The following is a 21,140-nucleotide window of genomic DNA, read 5'->3' as shown; positions in this document are numbered from 1 at the left end:
GGTACATCGATTTTACATCATGAATTTCAAGACAGTAAGCTTATTATTTTGGTCTCTGAACTTATTATTTTTATCCAAACTACTCAAATGAGGAAAATTCAGTGCAGCACGTTCAATTCAAACAATAATTAATTGCCAAGCACATACACCTCTTTTTTATAAGAAACACGTCACGTCAGACCAGGTAGGCTCAATGTTTATTAGCAATTTGTTAATTTGAGCCTAGGAAGTTTCTTAAATGTTTCTTAAGAACGGACTCCTGTTTTGGCGTACCAGAGGGGTCTGGAGCACAGGCTAGGCGGTGAACAGAGAAAGTATGTAGCCGAAACTTCCAGATTGAATTTCTACGCCTCTTTAGGCTCTACGCATGCAATGAAAACACTACATTCAGGGCTGGGATATGCCTATGGGAGGCCTGGAGCCCACTTGAAAGGGAGGCCCCCTTTCCAATTCCCCTACAGCTCCTTAGGTAAGCCCCCAGGGGCTTATTTTACAACAATATTTTGGGGTTGAGTTTTACTCCAGGGAGGGGAGGGGGGGTTATTTGAAGGTATTCGAAATATACCACTGACTACATTATATACTAACAAATCCGGTGCCAAAAGTTTTGGTGATTAAATCTTTGGTGGAAAAAATTTTGGCCACATTTTTTAAATTTCGGCACAAATTTAGATAAGAACTTTATAATATATCCAGTGGAAAGAAACAATTTCGGTGGGTAAAGAAATGAAACATTTCATGTAAGTTATTTTTATCTTAAATATAAAATTATCTAAAACTCAATTATAAAAGTTACAAAAATCGAATACCTTCATGTCAGTCCAATTAATTGAACAAAAGAGTAGTCAAGAATGTCATTGTTCCTTATTTAGAGTTAATATATATTTCATTTTTTATAACCCACCGAGAAAAATTATTTGGAATCGTTTAAAGTTCGTAACATTTTTGAACGACAATCGCATGAGGGGAATATAAATTCTGATATATTGTGAGTTAAAATTTGATGCGATTTAGAAAAAAGTCACTCAGACAAAATAGTGAAGTGCCAGTAGAAGCAGTTCAGCCTAAAGAGAACTCAAATTTGATGTAAATGGCGAAAGAGAAGAATGTGAAGCTGGATACCTTCAGAATGAAAACTCCATTTTTATCTTCGTTTCAGTATTCATGCGAATACGTTCCGAATCTGTTTTCAATCTAGTTCGAGAAGCGGTTTTTCCTGATGGCAACTCTACTAACTGCCAAAAAATTAAAATTAAAATATTCCTGGGTCTTATATCATACACGTTTGGACCTTTGTGACCAAGTGTAGACTTACAAGATGTAAAATATCAGAAAAAGCCATTTAAGCCATGTTTCTGTCTAAAATTAACATTTTCAAGCCAAACACGTTTTAGAAACGCCAAATTCCTCAGACTTAACTTAGAAGAAGCCAGCCAAACTGGCAAACATGGCCTCATTACATTGCCAATAATTTATCTACATTTCATTTTTCAAGCTGATTTCTAAAAACCCAATAAAGATATCGATGTTCGACTGTCAGCCCATTTATTTTCGGTTTGACAAAGTTTGCAACACAAAGCCAGGTCTTTGCTCCCTGTTTTATAAACTTTACTCACTGAGTATGCAACGAAGGGTAATCCCTTTATTCTGCTTGACAGATTATTTAACAACAAAAATTTTACTTGAAATATAAACATCTACACAGCCCCGGATTGTCACCTAATGTCAAATGACAAACTGACAAGTATATTCCTGACGTGGGTATGCGATCTTGGAGAGCCGGTGAGGGAGCGAGGAGAGCCGGTCATCGTTATCTCGTGAAATGAAAGCAAGTCAACGAAATATGCTGGCATTTTACATCAATTTATCAATTAGCTATAATAAATAACATTTCATATGAATTTTTAATTCTTTCAAAAATTTGAGCTGACGCTTTCAGAATCCCCGGTAACAACAGTTTCTGTAATCTGTAGAAACTCGTCTTTTGGTTGGCCTTGGCTTGTTGAAATCGATAAATCTACAAGCAAAAGGAAGGATAGGAATAAAAAGCTTGGTTGAAAGCAATTCTGAAAGGTCTTTGCGAGTCAATCAACTGCACTAAATTGTTATATTTGGCTGAAAGAAATATTGGATACAGTCTCAAGCGACTTGAAAGGATATGATATATTCATAAATGTATGCTTTTTACAAAGAAAGCATACTTAGAGGTCATCAAGATCTTTCATAAGAGAAACATATGTTACAGTACAGGAGGAGACAGGCCGCTGTTGATGGTAACAAGGGTATTCTCTTAACTAGTTGCAAGACTGGTCACCTTGGATATTTCATGTAGCTTAATTGAGAAGATTTCACTTGGCAGCTAGGCATTGAATCACGAAAATGGCAACTGCAGGAATTCAACCAGTTTTGATAAACAATTTTTTGGTTTGATTGAGGAAGAGGTTAAAAATATTGACGTTTATCTGCAAAGACCCCTTGTACAAAAAGTAAAAGTTACCCTTTAATGAGAAGGTGGATAATTCCAAGTAAATTCTATGTAGTTCTTCATAAGTTGGTTTGTTGGTCTGGAAAGGTATTTTGCGAACCCGCGTGTCATCTAGAACAAAAATATAACAGGGTAACAAGGACATTAATACTAGCGAAGACTTGATCAGCTAGGGAACCATGCATAGACGAAAAATCTAACACTGATTGGGCGAATGACAATAAAATGACGTAAAAATGTATTATATTGTGTTAGAATCAAATATTTCTTAGTAAGTAAAAATAGAAAGTAGAAGTAAAAATTTACATCTAACCAATGTTAACTACTTGCTTTACCGGTCTGTCGTGTAATGCTTCGCAATTTCAAGTATTCTCATGAGATTTCTGATGCTTGAGACACACACTACACCAATATGTAGAGGTATGGCACTCTTGCTAGCTTCAGTGTTTCATTATTTAAGAATTACTTCATTCTTGTAGATAAGAATTATTCAAAACTGACATACGCTTGTCTAAAATTGGGTTTTTTCCACCAAATATTATCGATTTGCAGCTCTGTGGCCATTTGATAAATATTCTATCAGCATGATCAATTTGTTCCTTCCATTTACAAAGTAGTTCTTGGATTTCCTGAAATACAGCACAACATTAAAGTCAGAATGACAAGGATTCCTTTTGATACTAATAAACAAATTCAATGTTTTCTCTTTGAAATATTTTAGATACACAAAATAACAAAAAATAAACAGTCAATTTTCCAAACATTTGGCAATCATTATACTTTCAAAGAGAAATGGTTTGACAAGATATGCTGTCGTAAAGAAAAATGTTTTGAAATCTCAACAAACCTCGATTAGAGCTATTTCATTTTGACGTCGAATATGAGCACCTGCAGACCTAAAAGTAGAGCACAAAACATTTTAGCATGAAATGTGTTTACTGGCAAAAGCAAGAAATTGTTGAATAAGAATATTTGAAAGATAGTAATTGTTAATAATTCGTGAATCAAATTAGAACCCATCGCACGGAAATTAAAAAATCTTTAGCCTCAGAAAATAGCCATTAAATGATTTGATACGAAAATTATCTGCCTGTGGAAATTAATTTGTTACTTCTCTATTTCATTTTTTTATAATCTAAATAAATGGATTCTTCGCTTGGAAACAACAGTTGGCGAAACTTAATTACCTACCAATAGCTCTTTATCAACCACGAAACTATATTCCAAAGGCTTTGAATTCGGTACACATACCAGAATGCAGGTTTGTAGGAAACCCTACGTATTATCATGGCACTTAGCCGATACTAACTAAACTAAGTCTATTTCTATATACAAAGAGCCTTCTCTTGCACAAAGCTACAATTCAAAGACACAAAGCTAATGATTTAAAGATATGATACCAGAATCTTCCATGTTATTTCCTATTAATTTTTTGTTTCCCGACTTTTTACTTTTTAAAAGTCAAATTAAAGGGTTCTTCACTTAGAGAAACCCAATGGCAACACTAAATGAACTACAAAAACAATTTTCCAAAGGCCTCGGATTTAAAAAACTTTAACCATAGAGTGAGGGTACACTGTAAATAAATCCTACATGTACTCTTGACACTCTATTTCTACAACCAAAAAAATTATCAGTTTCTATATGACAATGGCCCCGTGGTTGAATTTCCTTTGACGAAGAGTGCCAGCAAGTGTACTATATTAAAACGACAAATTTTGTGAAGATTTCAAAATCTGATCAGCAAACCTAGGAGATTTTCCAGATTGTTTCCCATCTCTTTTACTTTGCACCGTTCCTCTTTTTGCTCTCACCACATATCGATGAATTGTCTTATGAGCAATAATCTCTTCTCTATAAAACAAAAAACAATACATAAATTGACCCAGCTCGTGAAACTTTCGACCGAAAATAATTATAAAATTCTAAAAAACTAATAATTGGATGCAGTTTAGAGAACCTTTGTTCGCATATCAGCATCTTTAAGATTGTTTTGAGAGACAGAAAGGATAAGAAGAAAGGATAACTGATGTGAAACGATGAAGGCAGAAGTTAAACAGAAATGAGCCAAAAAATGAAGCATGCGATACACCATAGAGCAATGCTTTAAGTATATCACTGCAAGTATATTGAGTATAGAATATAGATAAAGAAGTTGTCCTCGGGACCTAGAGTGAATTTATTGAATCAAAAGGAATATCAATAAACAGCTGCTGAATCAAGTTACTTTTTGTTCGAAACCTGTTCTTAAATTGTCGCTGGATCACTGAGTACCCGCGAAAACCACTTCTACCAATATGAAATTAATTTGCATACACGTGCGAACGTTTGCAAGCTGTACAGCTACAGACAATCTGGCTTGACTCTAGCTCATGTCCTCATCCTTCCAAAATTGCCCCGGTATAACCAGTTAAAATGAATAGATGATTAGTATGAGAAAGCAATTTTAACAGGCGCGCAGCTAAAACAACAACTTCAGGACAATGAATTAGCCGCAAAAATGGAAAATTTTGATGGGCAATGTGACTGACAGCAGTTTTGAAAGAAAAGTAGTTGTAAAAAGTACAGGTGCCCGTAGATTGACAGACAAAAGTTCAAAATAAGAAGTTTGAAAAAATCATCAAAGTAAAAGACGCTTTGATACATTGGCACCGACACTTTTGAAAGAAAATCATAGGAAATTGACTGCGACATCATCTACAGTCTTAGGCCAGAGAAGCAAACGAAGAGCAGATCTGTGCATAAAAGGTTTTGGAATTACAACATATCAAATTGATTTTTACCATCAGTAAAATACAATCAGAGCAAATTGCTCAAGATGAACGTTGTAGTTCCATTTAATTAGGAGATAAGCTTTTTCGCAATCAAAACACTCAGATGGAGCGGTTCAAGATCTACAGAGTTCTAGCTATTGCTCTGCTTATAATTACGCTTATCCTGATGTTCATTTATGAAAATGTTATCAACACTTCCAAAAATGCGAATATTTACCTTTTGCGCCAAACAGTAACGAAATCGCACGTCAAATCTAAAATGTTTGCCTATCCCAAAGCATTGATCACAGTTGATTCGCAGCAAAGTGAACAAAAGCTGCCAATGGCAAGATTTTCAAAGCCAAAAGTTTTGCTTACAAGAGGCACGAATTTTGAACGACGACCGAAGAATATCACAACCAACATCCAAAGGCTGGCGAAAAAAATAGACAGAAAAGCACAAAGTTGGAAAAAGACAAAGATTGCAGCATTTAAGGATCATGCTGGGAAAAGGAATGTTAAAAGTCAGACATACACAGCAAAAAAACACGAGCAAAAAGTCTGCAATACATGGAAATACGACACACAAGACTGGACACTCATTTACAATGGAAGTAAAAATGAGTACGAAAATGTCCATTGTCCGATGCCCTCAACGCAGCGAAAAGTAAAACGTATAACTTTCAGGGATGGTGAGATCCTAAACATTGGATGTAATAACAATACCGATGCATGCAAAGAAGGGCCATTTTATGATTTCAAAATGGAAAAGAGAATCAACACTCCCCCTTGCTGCCGTTCCCATGTTCTAAACATGTTCATGCGTGTTACGGAGGAATTACAAAACTTGAATATCAGTCATTGCATGATATCAGGAGGAGTAATTGGTTGGGTGCGCAACCGGAAAATGGTCCCTTATGATCGTGACCTTGATCTAATCATCGATGTTAATTTCTGGAACTCGACGCTGTTTTGGTTGATTTTTAAGAGGCTGCATAACAAATATGGCTATGTACCAGATCTTGTTGAAAGCTTTAAACTGAAATTATACTTAAGTACAAAAAATAAAAACAACATTGACATCTGGGCATATTGGCTTTCAGATGGTGAGCTTAGCATTGCATACAACAGATTCAAGGAGCAGGATGCTGCAGCAATGTTGCCATTTCAGAATGCAACTTTTGAGTGGTTTTATACATATTTACCAGCAAATCCAGTAAAATATCTTAGCAAACAGTATGGGAGAGAGGTTTGGAGGCCTGAAAAACAATGCATGGTTAGGAATGAAGAAGGTGACTGCTGGTGATAAACTGACATTATTTTAGAAGAATCAGATAATTAGTGATAGTTGATTGTGACCTGATAATATTTTTAGTAGCAAACATGTATGTTTCAAGAAAGTAGCTGAACTGAAAGGAAAAAGATTGTTAAAATAAATCTTGAAATATACAGATGGATAAAGGCTCTAAACAAATAAATATTCTAACATAGATTAAGAAATTTCTAAGTCAACATTTTGGATAACCAAAAAAGGATCTCGCATTTCATATGCATCAAAATTTTACTGCAATATCAAGACCTCCTTTTAAAAATATGGCACACTCAGAGCATATGCTTAAAGTGTGTGAGCCAGTTTTTTTGGATTAAAAATATCTTGATTTAACTTCTTCGACTAAACAAACTTTCAACTCTGGATATCAAATTAAAAAACTTTCAGGTTTGAAATTGATCATACCTTTAGCAAAAGGTAAAAAATGTGGAAGTTTTAATTTTTTCAAAAACTGGTATGAGATGGCGCACTCAGCCACCTGATTACTGCAATCCATGTGTTTATTTATTTGATAGAAATGTTTTTGGGAAAATATTTCAAAGATATATCAAACTCAAATTCATAATGTCTAATTCAAGTGACAATTCTCAACCATTTCAAATTTTTCTAGTTTGACTTTTCGAATGGTTATGACTGATTAGCTGTTGGTTATTTTCAGCAAATTCCAAGACATTTTCAGATTACAGTTTTGACCCCAACCCTGCCACACCCATATTCACCAAATATCTGTTAAATTATAAATCCGAGTAACAAAATAGGAATACCCAAGGGTTTGGACTCTACAGAATACACATTGTTTAAAATCCAAATAAAGTTAAGATACATACTTATGATAAATACCAGCTGCAAAATGTCCAGCCGACATCATCAGAACAATCCAGTAATTATCATTGCAAAGCACCTTCAAAGCCTCTTCAAAATGGCTACAATTTGTGCAATTTTCCTGTGGAAAAACACAATTATTTTTATCAAGAAATAGAGTTCCAGTCCACTCCACTTATAGTCACTCTGCTAAAAGTCACACTATTGGTTACAGCCTAAAAATATTTAGAGCCAAATGTGCAAAATAGTTCAATTTAGCTCCATTTACAGACATGCTCCATTTCAAGTCAAAAGGTCAAAAGGAAAATGGTGGGTTTGACAAACAATTGCTTAATGCCACATTAAGGAAATAATCAGCCATTGATTTAAGCTAGAATGAAACAACACAAAAGGTAGTTAATCTCCATATCTAGCAACAACAACAAATAGCAAGCATGGGGGTTCTCAATAGAGTACTGAAGTGATGATGTCATAAAGATCTATTTTTAGAATTTTACAGTTTAGACCATATAACCCAAAAAGCATATTGTAAAATACATCTAAATGTGGAAAATCCCTTAGTGTGTTACAAATTGGCTGAAATATGGCCAAATAAGCACAGGCTTATTGTAATCTGGTACAATCATTGCAATAACTTTATGAACCAGGTCAGGATAACAAATCCATTAGCATTCTTGAAATGTTTCATTGGCTATATCACACACAATTTTGGACATATTTAACTGATTTTGTATACTTGGAGTTATTTATTCCTTTCTTTCAGATTATGAGATCATTATAAGAAATTCCAAAAATGTCTTTTTGATAATGTCACACTTTGGTACACTATAGAAGGAATAATACGCAAAACATATTAAAAAATTGAGATTGTGTGGAGCTAGTTTTTGATTAGTAGCTTTAGAGTGTATACATCACAGGAGAGAGAGCACAAGAGGGGGGGGGGGGGCTACTTGAAAATGGTAAAGTGTTGATGAAGTTAATCTGGTGATGTTGTGGGTAACGTGGTATTAAAGAAGTCTTAGCAACATGCAGTCAAATCATATTTTTGCTCCAGGTTTTAAAGCTTTTCAGAAGTTAAGTCATTAATAATTTTACTTCACTTTTTGAAGATTAGTTACTTTCTACCGGAAGGGAATAATTTCAAAATAAAGTACTGAAACAAAATACTTGACACAAACCTTTGAATCTTTTTCTAGCAAACATCTATAGATTGTAAAAGTCTGTTTATCATTGGTAACAAACTCTACTTTAGGCTTCTTTTCACCAAGTTCAATATCATCATCATCATAATCCTCCTCTAAGCTTATAAGTATTCCATCATTCTCAACCTCATTTTCACATTTTTCATGAAATATAAATTCATCTATTGCAACCTTTCCACTGATTTTCATCTTGATGTTAAAAGCATGCCATTCTGACTTGAAATGGGCCCTCTAAAAGATAAAAATGAAGTCAAACATAGGAAAACTTCTATATTACTACGGATTATCCTAACATTATCCACAGCTTGGCAAATTGAAACAAATTTTTGACATATATTCAAGACATAAACTTAATAAAAAGTTACTGAGCAAAAGGATGTTATATAACAAACTTATACTTTTTACTGAAAGCTGAGGCTGAAAACATGTTTAGAAAAAGTGAAATTCAATGTTCTAGGCAGCTTCAAATTGCTGTAACACCTGAGAATCTGACAAATAGAGTATATCTTTTATTCACAGTTTTGTACTTTTTGTGGTAACAATTTTAATTGAGTTGTTATTATGACTTGAATTTAAAACATGAACTGAACTCATACAAACCACACTAATCTACCTGTCACATAACAATAATCCAAATTATATTTTCAACTCTGAAATTACAAGATATTAACTATCAAATTATTGAATTCAGATAAGAGAGTGGGACAACACTGTTAAATTAATTAAAAAACAAACAATTTCAATCATCATAAATTAAAAAAACCCTTACAAGCTTTTTCCCAAGACATTAGAGAAAAATGGGATGTTTTGGTACTGTTGAAGCATATCAAAATTTATCTTTATATAAGGTAAAGTCAATAGAGTTGATGCACTGCATGTAGCTCTGTTGCAAAAATCCCCTTGACCCTTTCTCTTGTTTCATTGCATGTATAAATATCTCATGACATACCTGTTGATCAAGATCTCGAAAGAAAATGTTACATAAACTGCATCTAAAATTCCGTAAGTCTTCTGATCTTGGTTTTGTTTTTCTTTCTCTCCCTTCAAAATGAAATATATTTTTGAAATATTAAACAAAATCATCATATATTTTTGTTAGAGCAGGTTGTTTGTGGTTATAATACTGCAGATGTGGACCTGCTATCTACTACAAAATAAAGTTAAAAAGAGAGCTAATTTTACTATTTATAAGGAAAATAAAATTAAAACTATTAAAGCATATTTACAAAGATTGGCATAATAAAAGAAATCTCTAAAAATACACATAATTGCTGCATAATTGTCACTTCTAATTCGTGTTGTTTTTGTCCCTTTTCCGAAAGTTATATTGTTTAATTTCTCTTTCAATTTCTTTAGCTTTTCTTTGAATGCATTTTTACTCATTATGTCTATGTCTTCTTAAACTATGCCATAAAATTGTACCTCTGAATTTAATTTTTTCGTAAAATCCTTAAATTAAATTGGTACAAACACAATCTACAATTACGATACACACAAAGGTCTTACATATGTTATTCAAAACCTATCAATACGGGCATAAGTCAAACTCTACACTGGTATCGTTATGTAATGTGCAACACAACAGCAACAAATTGAAGTTTGGGCCTAACACTAGCATTTACCTACCTTTGTCTTCCGTTATGCTTTCGTTATGAACGCAGCCCTTGACATCTTTTAATTTGGCCAAAGTTAACACTTCTTGCGAGAAAGCAGAATCAAAAATGCTTATTTGCTTTAATTTTCTGGGTTTCATCTTGATGCAGTTAGATTTTCCTCTTCAAAATAATTACAAGTTACTCCGTCACAAGCAACTTTTTCCGGACTGTTAGAAAGATAATTGAACAAACTCTAACCTTCGTCCAATTATCAAGTCTTCTGTGGTGAAACTAAAGCTGAAAATTACGTTTAAATGATCAGTATCAGACTTATGAAGTCATCAGCATTTGTTGACCAGATGGAACTGTTGTGAACTGGACTTTTCGTTTCGCTGTCGTCAACAGAGTTGAGGAAATGAAGAACAAACATGTGATCACTTATGACGTCATATCTATATTTACAATAGGCCAGCGTTGCAAAATTTAATTTTATTGCACAAGATTTCATCAAATTATGCCTATTAGGCTGTATCACATAAAACTAAAAACAGTAGGCTGTATCACATAAAATCTTAACATCAACATTATTGCTTTAGAGTTCTTTCAATTCCCATGGTTTTTCAATTCCCATGGTTGCATGAAAAAAGGTATTCTCAAGGTATGCAGGCAAACAGGGGGCGGATCCAGGAAATTTCTGACCGGTGCTCAGTTTAAGGGACCACACCCAACAAATTGACCGCGCCCACTTTTCGGTAGCGATGTTAAGTAGCGTATTCTCTCAAATGAGCGTCCCTCTCTAATTCGCGCCCCCTTTTTGAGCAAACATTCTCTAATGAGCACCCTCTATCCAACGAGCGCCCCTCAAATATTATGAAAACATATGGAGACCAGCAAATCATTGCAGTAGTCACCAGTTTAAACATAATTAATAAACACTATGCTGCTTTAATTCGGAAAATTTTCTGCAACTACTGACAGAATTATATAATAATACATTTGAAGGTATCGACAATTAAAATATTCAAGATGTCACACCAGTATTTACGCAAATCGACAAGGATTTCAACTTGGATGAAATTGAAATCTTGTAATTATTTTGCCAATAACAAGTGTGATTCATTTTTTTAAAAGCAACCATCGTTTGAATTTCAAAGCTCAGTTTTTTATTGGTGGATTTTTATCTTTTTTCAATATGTCCCCCTCTCTAATGAGCACCCCTCTCAAATTTGGTTGTCCCTCTCTGAATAATTTTACTTCTCTTTCATTTATAATGTTGAAGATTTTGTTTTGATTAGCGTTTGCAAAACTCAAATCAACTAATAACATGGCCTAATAAAATGCAACCTGGCATGTCATCCTTTTTCTCTACCAGATGCATATATTATTTTCTGCTGTCTTTCAATCTTTCACAAAGATTGTGTATTACCACTTACCTGAAAGGCCATTGCCTTAATTTTTGCCGCTACCAACGCTGTTTTGATAGGCCGTAGCTTTCCTTGCTACATTTCCGGAAAAGAGTTTTGAATCAGCGAACGAGCCAGCGCTATTATCGTCCCAGTAAAACTCGAAAACATCCTCCTTGGCCAGGCTTTTCTTTTGCCACAAATATTAAAACAACGTTTCTGTTCATGCATCCCGACAAGAGTTACCGCGAAACTCAAAAGCCCATGCCGGTTCCACATCCAACAATTTGCCTGAATTTTTATTGTCTATTTTGTCTTGACCGGTGCACAAATGACGTTGAGCACCGGAAAAAAGCAAATGATTGGCTAATGATGGATTTGAGCACCGGTGAGAAAACAGTTGATTGGCTAGCTCCGTTAGTGAGAATTCTAGTTTACTCACCCACCGGTGCTCGAAATAGCGTGGAATAATGGGATTTCATTGGAGGATGAGACTGTCATCCGCAATCTCATTGGTCAGCACTTGCATTCTGCCAAAACTTCGTTCCAGTGAATATGCCACGATTGTAAACATTAACGCGACAAAAGAAAATTATTTAGATAAAAGGATATTTTTCATGAAAAATAGATGAAAACATCAAATCAGTAGAAATCTTTATCTCTCTTTTTCGGAAACACGCACAGAAGCAGGGGCAAGAAAGAGTACTGTAAAACCTCTTAAAATGGGGGTTTTACAAACATGAGTTCTTTGTAGGCAGAAATTCTCAAAAAATACGGCAACGGCAGATAAGATCAAAATTCTTCTTTTTATGGCAATGATACGACTAACGGCTAACAACAAGTTCGACAAATAACGACACGGCTTCCACAGGCACGACAAAACTTTCGACAAGACTACTCCTAACTTAAGAAACAACCCTTTATATAACCTAAGCAAACCTTTAAATAATAATTACGTAATACAAAAAACATATTTACAGACGCTGATGCAATCACAGCGCAATGGTGCAATTGTCACGTGATACTGTCCGTAAGGGAACCCTGTGTCGTTACAGTACTTTGAAAATCTGACCAGTGCTCAAGCACCCTTTGCACACCCTGGATCCGCCACTGGGCAAATACTAGGATTTCTACACTATTCAAAGCAGTCCATGCTAAGATTGGGTAAATCTTAGTTACACATCTTGCTTTGTTGATGCAATGCTGCTGTAGAGAAGCATAGGTGCAGACTAAGAGGGGGGAGGCTTCAGGGCTTTAGGTAGGTAATTGGGCTATCAATATTTTAGACTAATTTTTCATATTCTTGGCTTCGTGCAATAGAAATAATCTCAAATGTTTAATCAACATCAAATAATAACATAATAACGACACTAAAAAATGCAAAAGAAAATCACCTCAGCTACGCCTCTTTCTACCCTTTGCCGTCGGCAGCCTCCTTTAGAAGCTGTCATTAATTTTTGAGCCCCTCTCCCCCTCCTGGAAGAAATAAGTCTGCCGCTATGTCGAAATTCTTTCTGTATGAAGTCGCTGAACGATTTGATGAAGAAGTGTTGTGATGTTCGTTGCGAAAGATTAATCCTGTTTTCGCATCGAGATACAGTCCAGAAAATAGCTACATCGTCTCGTCAGTTTGATCAAAATCAAACAATTTTGGCTGCTTATTGTCTTCTGCTTTATAATTTAGAATCTTAGCTCTTTCTCACAGTGGTCGACTGACTACCATTCAACCAGGGCATTTTTAAGGATTTTTGAGTGGTAAGGCTTTTTCAGAAAGGCCTATACTCACCGCCAGAGATTGTTCAGAGATAATAGACTGGTGCTTCAGATTGTGATATGCTTCCGCTTACGCTAAAAATACTGGTTTGCTGCAAGGGCTAGATTTGTTGATTCACACCTATATCTTGATGACAACTACAACAAGCGAACAGAACATGCGATTTGAAGGCCTATCAAGTTTTGTAAGAAAACATCTTCACCAAAAGTCTCAAGGCATATGTGTAAGGCGGAGAGCTGATTAACCAGTTTGCTGCGCTTGTTTCATAGCTAGAATACGGGGCTGTCGAGAGTCAGCTAGGGCCCAAAAGTGATTTGCAGGACTTCAAGCTCCTGAAAAACTAGGCAATTGTCGGAAATGTTTTTTGAAAATTCGTGACAAGATTTTGTAAAAGCCTTGTTTAATTTCGTAGCTGAAAGAAGCATTTTTTTATCTTGTAACAATCTGAAAGTAACCTGTAGTAATTTTTTTAAGAGGTTCATCAAGGCATGCATGGGTCCTAGACCTTTCACCTTTTCTCTTCGGACCCTCCCTCTCGACGCTCCTGTGTCCATAAAGTAAATAGATTAAGCATTTCAAAAACATGGTTGCTTTGGTTTTGCCTAACAGCCCTGTTTGTGATAAGGAGGTAATATACAATTTCTACCTGCAAGAAAACATGGTTCTATTCGGTTCTCTAAGGAGGTTCTATTCGAGCTCGGTTATGTAATTGGAACTCTGATATAAAGCTTGATTAAATGAAATTTAATCACGTTTTATATGTGACAGGGTACGCCTTTTAGGTACCCCTTGGGCTTTTATTTTTGGGCACAGATTGCACAATTGTGAAGTTTGTGTTTATTGTAGCAGTGCTCGAGTAAGCTTTACATTGTGTTTTTTTGATACGGGTAAAGCAACCAGCGTGCAAGTGTGCATTGGCCTTGGGTATATAAACTTTGTCTTAGCACAGTTTCATTCTCACACGTTGCACGACAAATTGAAGTTGGACTTTGGAGAGGAAAGGTTTTTCCTTTGCGACCCTGCCCACCCAACCCTTGTCTAGAAATGTTCAGGGGTTTTTATTTACATGCATGTCGACTTTCTACTTTTTTTTCGTGCATTAATTAATGGCCGTTTGGCTTGCGACTTTTTGCATGAACAAGGTGCTGCTAGTCGGCGGAAGAAGGCCATTGTTCTTCTTCTCAACCCACTCAAAAACGGTTGGAGTTTTATTTATGGCCGTCTTTGCGATTGGCGCACCGACAGCCCAAAAATAAATGGTTCAAATGATGAGAGAACACTACCTTCAGTTTTATGATTGACAATGGTAAAACATTCTGAGGACCATCCTACCCTTATTTGCTAATGGTTTTTGTTCAGTAACCTGGAACAAATATTAAGGTTATAATAAAGACCGCGATACCTCCTTCAACAGATTCAACAATATTCCAAAGGAACGACTTCTTTCTATGATTATGGTCTCATTTTGAGTATGGCAATGGCGACATCGATGGCAAGTTTATCACAAGACAGTGGTGCCGTGAAGGGGTGGCTACGGAGGGCTCAGCCCCCCTTTAAGAAATTTTCAGGTGGCACCGCCCTCCCTTAACAAGCCAGTCTATGTTTGGTTTGGCGAATTCCTTATTTGGCAATATGAATTCACCTTTTATTATGCTATCGATTTTGGATGAATGAGTAATTTCTATTAGCCTTTTAGAGTCTGTGAATAGTTTGAATGACTTCATAAGAGATAACTAAGGTGTGGGAAGTGGCTTCTAGAAGTTCCCCACGGAGCAGCCCCCCTTCCTAACTTTTCAGGACGGCACTGCTGTAATAGGGCTATAACGGCTGACAAGACATAGTCATGGGTACTGATAAAACATCTAGATGAGCTCGTTACATCTTGTCAAGTCTTTTTTCATCGCTTTTAAAGCTGTTCACATAGAATTGAAAAATCTGGAACATATGTTCCAATACCAATAACAATAGTTTCAAGTTAACATTATTTACAAGAGATGAAGCGATCTCTTCATAATGAGTTTGAAAATCTCTTGCAAAATCAATATTGATTTAAATTGATGAAAATATTAACGACGTCAGTATAATTTAGCACAGTGTAGACAACATTAAAATCCTTTCACGATTTTTAGAATTTCGACCTCATATCCCCAAAAGAAAGCAACGAAATACTTCTAAATGTACACAACTAGTTAGATTCTTGCTAATTTACCCATTACATGCGTTGGTTCTCTAAACTCGACTGCCCAAAAGGCAACACTCTGTTTACTGGTATCCTTTCGATACATATCCCGTGGCACTAGGAGCATGCAAATCCACCACCATACTTCTGCGATTACCGAATCTGAATAGACTTTTCATCGCCTCCCTGACATTTCCATTTTGCCAGCTGTATATTAAAGGGTTCATGACACTGTTGGCAAAGCCCAGCAGCAAAAACCAGTGATATAGAGATGCATGTGAATCTTGCTCCTTTGTCATATACATCTCTAAACTTCGTATAAATGAGATGGTCATAAAGGGAGCCCAGCTGACTGTTGCTGCGATGATAATAGCCGCCATTGTCTTAGCAATTTGATAGTGCTTCTGCATTGTGCTTAATGATTTTGCTTTTTCTGGTATGGGCCGCACCTCTGGTGAATCTTTCACCTGCAGTTCGAGCCTGACTGTTGATACCTTCGTTTCAAAATCATTTACTTTCACATCGCACCCGCCTTCAGTCACACCTGGCTTGCCAACATAAGCTGCTGTTAATGGGTACACTTGTCCAGAGTGGCTTCTATTCCCAGCTGTATTTGGTAAATTTGGTTGGGTGCTTCCATGGTTTGCCAACGCTTTATTGCTTTCTCGAACTCTTCTGAAGATTTTCCAGTAACAGAAGCTGATAACGAGTAAAACAAAATTTGTGACACAGAGCAAGACAATATGGAAGTATAAACCAATGATAAACCGGTAGATTACATAAAGCGCGCCCGACAGCACCCAGGCACAACCTGCCATGAAAAGTGTGCGTTTGGTCGTGAAAATAGCAAGGTATTTGTGATACCGGACTATATGCACGTATCTTTCGACGCTGATAACGACAAGTAGCAATATAGATGCAATGCAAAAAAAGCATGTTTGAAATCCGCACGCATGTTGCAAGAAGCATGAAAGTCGTGAGCCACGTGTGTAAACCAGGACGTTCAATGGGGTTGTTATTCCCACCATCAGATCTGCAAAAATAAGATTGGCCAAAAGTAGATTCGATTTAGTCTGCAAGCGTTTGTATTTGCCTATGCAAATCAAGACGACAGCATTAATCGCAAATGCCACGATTCCAAAAAGGGCAAATAAGATTGCCATTGATGTTGATTCGGTTTTTGTGAGCTGGTTGGTGTCCGGCCAATTAAAGCAACGTTCTTGTTCTACAGAAGTCATTTTAGGATTTTTTACGTCTTTTAAGCCTTTTGTGTCTGCAAAGAAAAAATCGAGCTTATATATCGATGATAACTATTATCAAAGCAGAGCAGAGCAGAGCAGAGCAGAGCAGAGCAGAGCAGAGCAGAGCAGAGCAGAGCAGAGCAGAGCAGAGCAGAGCAGAGCAGAGCAGAGCAGAGCAGAGCAGAGCAGAGCAGAGCAGAGCAGAGCAGAGCAGAGCAGAGCAGAGCAGAGCAGAGCAGAGCAGAGCAGAGCAGAGCAGAGCAGAGCAGAGCAGAGCAGAGCAGAGCAGAGCAGAGCAGAGCAGAGCAGAGCAGAGCAGAGCAGAGCAGAGCAGAGCAGAGCGGAGCGGAGCGGAGCGGAGCAGAGCAGAGCAGAGCAGAGCAGAGCAGAGCAGAGCAGAGCAGAGCAGAGCAGAGCAGAGCAGAGCAGAGCAGAGCAGAGCAGAGCAGAGCAGAGCAGAGCAGAGCAGAGCAGAGCAGAGCAGAGCAGAGCAGAGCAGAGCAGAGCAGAGCAGAGCAGAGCAGAGCAGAGCAGAGCAGAGCAGAGCAGAGCAGAGCAGAGCAGAGCAGAGCAGAGCAGAGCAGAGCAGAGCAGAGCAGAGCAGAGCAGAGCAGAGCAGAGCAGAGCAGAGCAGAGCAGAGCAGAGCAGAGCAGAGCAGAGCAGAGCAGAGCAGAGCAGAGCAGAGCAGAGCAGAGCAGAGCAGAGCAGAGAATTAAACAAAATCAATTTCTAATTTCAAAACTATTCAATAGCACTTAAGGGAGGGCCGTGCTTTGAGCATATACAAATGTTTCTTTACATTTTCAGCAAATATTTTCCCGTTAATACGCCAAGATGTTTAGTTAGTATGAACTGAATGCAAAGTTTTTGCGGTTGAAAATCATCGATCAATTAGAGGCTACAAAACATTGGTCACCTAGCATAGGAAAGGTATCCTCTAGCTGGCATGATTTGCAATTTATTAGATTTGAGGGGGGTCATGCTACTACCCTGGAAATTAGTATTTTCTGCGGCCATAACATTTATAAAAAAGAGAAATATTTGTGACAAGAAACTGGTATTAGCGGCGAAGAACGCCCCTTCATCCCCATTAGAAATAGCTTGGCAAGAAAAGTATAGAAAACAGCAACTGTAAGGGAAAGGAAATTCATATAAATCAGAGTGTGGCTGCTGCTTTTAGCAGTATAATATATATAAATCAAAATCCAATTTAAAGCTCCGTATAAGAAATGTAAGGTTACTTGATGTTTTCAAATGTGCTTCATTTTGGCTCCTATATACACATTTTTATAAAAACCTGCAAGTTGGATTTTACGCAGGGTTTTCCAAAACTTGTAGCTCAACTGCTCTTAATTGATCTTAAATTTTTAGGCCGTACAAAAAAGAGATCAAAAACAGACAACTGCTTTTCCTTAGAACAAATCTGGACATGATGGGAGTAGGGGCGCGGAATATTTCATGCATCCAAGTGGGCCATCAGGACCCTGGATGAGAATATGGGTGTTTTAGTTTCTAAGACTTTTTCAGTTTCATCCGTTCAGGACGGCTGCATGATGTAACTGAGTTTCTCAAATTTCTGTGTCTTTAAATAAAATCTATTTTAAAGGAGTTTCTTATGAAAATTATCCTTATAATAGGGAGTATGAGAGTATGATAGAAAATGGCAAAAACCTTTGGTTTTATATTAGCAATGGCAAATAGTACTTGGCCTACTATTTGAAAGGGACAGATTTGTTGATCAGATCTAAAGAAAATCCCGCCTTACATCATTGAATTCAATAGTTCAATTGTTGTAACTCCATTTCACATTATAAGTTATATCAATATTACAAGTTAAAAACAAGCACGACAGGAGAACAGAGTCTTGCGGTACACTTGCAATACAGCTCTTATTTCTATTTTTCCTTGAAAGCAATTGAATTGCACATTGCAAAGCAAACTCTAGCAGACGCACGCGTTTGTTGTTCAAATGGCAGAAGATGCAGATTTCAATTGGAAAGGCCAGAAGAAGAGACCAACAACATTGTGCTAAAAATGCTCAAAACAAATAACAAAATGGCTATTGCCCAACGGCTGGAAATGCACAATGATGGAACAGAGCACTAAAAAGATTTTAAGCTTCAAAATTAGAATTGAACCAAGCTATACGAATCACCAGTCGAGCCACTTTTTACCCGGCTTAGCCCCCCTCCCTCACTTTTTTAGACCCCTTATTTTTCCCAACGCTCCGCGGTGCCTGAGGAATGGATTCAATTATTGGCAATATCCAATTTATGTTATTTTTCTCTAGGCATTCCCTTTAAAGATGTCAATCAGATGCTATTAGTATGCAAACAATTCAAAATATTGGTTCCTAAAGCAATTATTTAGAGTTTTATCATAATCTAGTTGGCATTACTAAGCTTATCGCTATTTTAAATCACTAACTTTGAATGAATGAATTAACATTTGTATATCATGTGATATCAAGCAATCGAAAATGATATCTTGTAGATGTTGTCGCAAGACTCTTCGACATCCATGGGAACATAGGCAGCTGTGTTAGCCAGCCATTCCACCTGCTTCGAGTTGTAAGATTTTTCGAAGGACAAATAGCCTTGTTACAGTATCTTCCATTTCTTCCAAATTAATGTTTGCCAAAATGATACTTTTGATTACATCTTCCTGCATTGTCAGTAAAAGCTAGCAGCTGCACATAACTAGCAAAACTGTTTGTGATGAGAATGAAGAGATATATGGACTGCTCGACTTGTATCGAAAGCTCCTTTGAGATGGTTTTGTCTCAAGACCTTTCTTTAGAAGTGATTTTATCAGGGCCACCCTAGAGATTTCAAAGGATCCTAGACTGAAACAAGAGACCGGCTCTCTGCTAGCGAAGCGAACAGAAAGTTTTTTGCGACCACGCAAGTAGTTTAAAAAAGATACTATTTAAAGGCATACTTTTGTTCTTTTAATTTGTTCCATTCTTAAAATGAAATTTCATATCCTTTTGGGACCCCCTATGCCTCAAGGCCTGACTGGAGCACTTTTCCTCTTGCCCTGTCTTGACGGAACTGGATTCTATTGATGTAGTTTGTTGTGAACTTATGAAATCTGCACTTTTAAGTCCTAAAATCATTCAATAATCCCAATGGCAGAGCAAAAAGGGAACATTTGGCGAAGCTCTGCAGAACTGACTTCGCGTTTTACTTAAATTTGATGAGGCGATGTTGGGGGAGTATTTAAATTGTGGCAACCCTTTCTTTATGATGTGATTCAATGCTTGTGAAATTGCCTTAGACATAACTTAAAAGTCAATCTCCTTCCCCCCAAATCTGGCTAGCCTTGTCACCGGCTCATTCAGCGGTGAATTTGCGATACAACGTAAAACGATATCTGTCTAGTGACAAGTTTTGTGTAGCATGTCCTTAGTTGCAATGCCATATACTGTAAAATTTGGAGTTCAACCTGGGTGTAACTGCAAAGGTCAATGGCTTAAGTCTTTTCCTTATATGAGAATCTTTACTTGCATTGCGACTGATCTCAACATATTCCAGCCACACTTTCTGAAGTCGAAACAAGAGAAGGCGAAGCAATGTTATAAAATGCATTTGAAATTCGAATATTAGAGATTTCAAAAGACGGCTTCCAGGAAGCATATTTTGTAAACAAATACAACATGAATTGTTTTGAACATTTTATGTAAACGATTGACTTACCAACTACTAGAAATGCGTCTCGTGAAATTTTGCTCTAGTGCCCACTGTCACATCAAACCCACTTGACGACAGCGCACTCTTTTCCGCAGTTACATATTTCCTAACATCTGCAACAATGACAAGTTTGCATGAACACCTGTAACTATTTAAAGTAATTGTCAAATTCAATTATAACTGCAACGATAACAAGGCAGATCTTAAACAATAATTATTATGAATCCTTAACCAAAGTATGGTCCGCTATCCTCGTTGTCGACGAGAATATAGTAATAATAATAATGATATCCCAACACATTACCTTCCGTTATCAAAACGAGGTGTTTTTGGTGAACGAGAGATCTTTTGCAGACTTTCTGTCAAAGTTGTTTTCGTCAATTCAATTATATAATAAGGTTCTAGTAAAATACTTGCCTTTCCAGTGAGATATAGTTTCGAAGTTTCCGTGTTTCAAACCTTTTTCAGAACGTTCACCTTACATGATCCTGTAGAGAAGGTTTGTCATAAAGGATTGCTAGGTCCTTTTATTTTCAGCCGGAAACTTAAAATTTATTCTGTTTTTGCAACATAAATTGTTCAAATTAAAAATGAATGACGGGCTAACTTGTGTGAAGCCATCTTGAAAAAATCTCTTTAGCATAATACATAAAACTTTCGTCG

The 21,140-nt window shown here is 36.7% G+C and overlaps 3 protein-coding genes across 3 annotated transcripts; 1 reads left to right on the top strand and 2 right to left on the bottom strand.

Annotated features, from left to right (window-relative positions):
* Positions 1–1,347: 1,347 nt before the first annotated feature.
* On the bottom strand, positions 1,348–10,614 carry LOC135682688 (tRNA endonuclease ANKZF1). Its single transcript, XM_065197677.2, has 9 exons — positions 10,219–10,614; positions 9,542–9,633; positions 8,569–8,823; positions 7,396–7,511; positions 4,235–4,339; positions 3,333–3,381; positions 2,991–3,114; positions 2,498–2,596; positions 1,348–2,017 (listed from the first exon to the last, which is right to left on the bottom strand). Exons 1-9 carry the CDS (start codon positions 10,343–10,345, stop codon positions 1,914–1,916), a joined length of 1,071 nt encoding a protein of 356 aa, XP_065053749.2. The 5' UTR covers positions 10,346–10,614; the 3' UTR covers positions 1,348–1,913.
* On the top strand, positions 4,667–7,255 carry LOC148958387 (uncharacterized). Its single transcript, XM_089113036.1, has one exon. The coding sequence runs from the start codon at positions 5,363–5,365 to the stop codon at positions 6,542–6,544; it is 1,182 nt and encodes a 393-aa protein (XP_088969162.1). The 5' UTR covers positions 4,667–5,362; the 3' UTR covers positions 6,545–7,255.
* Positions 10,615–12,373: 1,759 nt separating the features above from the next.
* On the bottom strand, positions 12,374–21,083 carry LOC148958386 (5-hydroxytryptamine receptor 1B-like). Its single transcript, XM_089113037.1, has 2 exons — positions 20,484–21,083; positions 12,374–16,816 (listed from the first exon to the last, which is right to left on the bottom strand). The coding sequence occupies exon 2, from the start codon at positions 16,779–16,781 to the stop codon at positions 15,627–15,629; it is 1,155 nt and encodes a 384-aa protein (XP_088969163.1). The 5' UTR covers positions 16,782–16,816; positions 20,484–21,083; the 3' UTR covers positions 12,374–15,626.
* Between the last annotated feature and the right edge of the window lie 57 nt (positions 21,084–21,140).

Source organism: Rhopilema esculentum, chromosome 16 (assembly GCF_057945365.1).
Source record: "Rhopilema esculentum isolate cy_ngs chromosome 16, ASM5794536v1, whole genome shotgun sequence".
NCBI lineage: Eukaryota > Metazoa > Cnidaria > Scyphozoa > Rhizostomeae > Rhizostomatidae > Rhopilema > Rhopilema esculentum.
The sequence above is the reverse complement of the archived record's forward strand: the minus strand, read 5'-3'. Positions and strand labels throughout refer to the sequence as shown.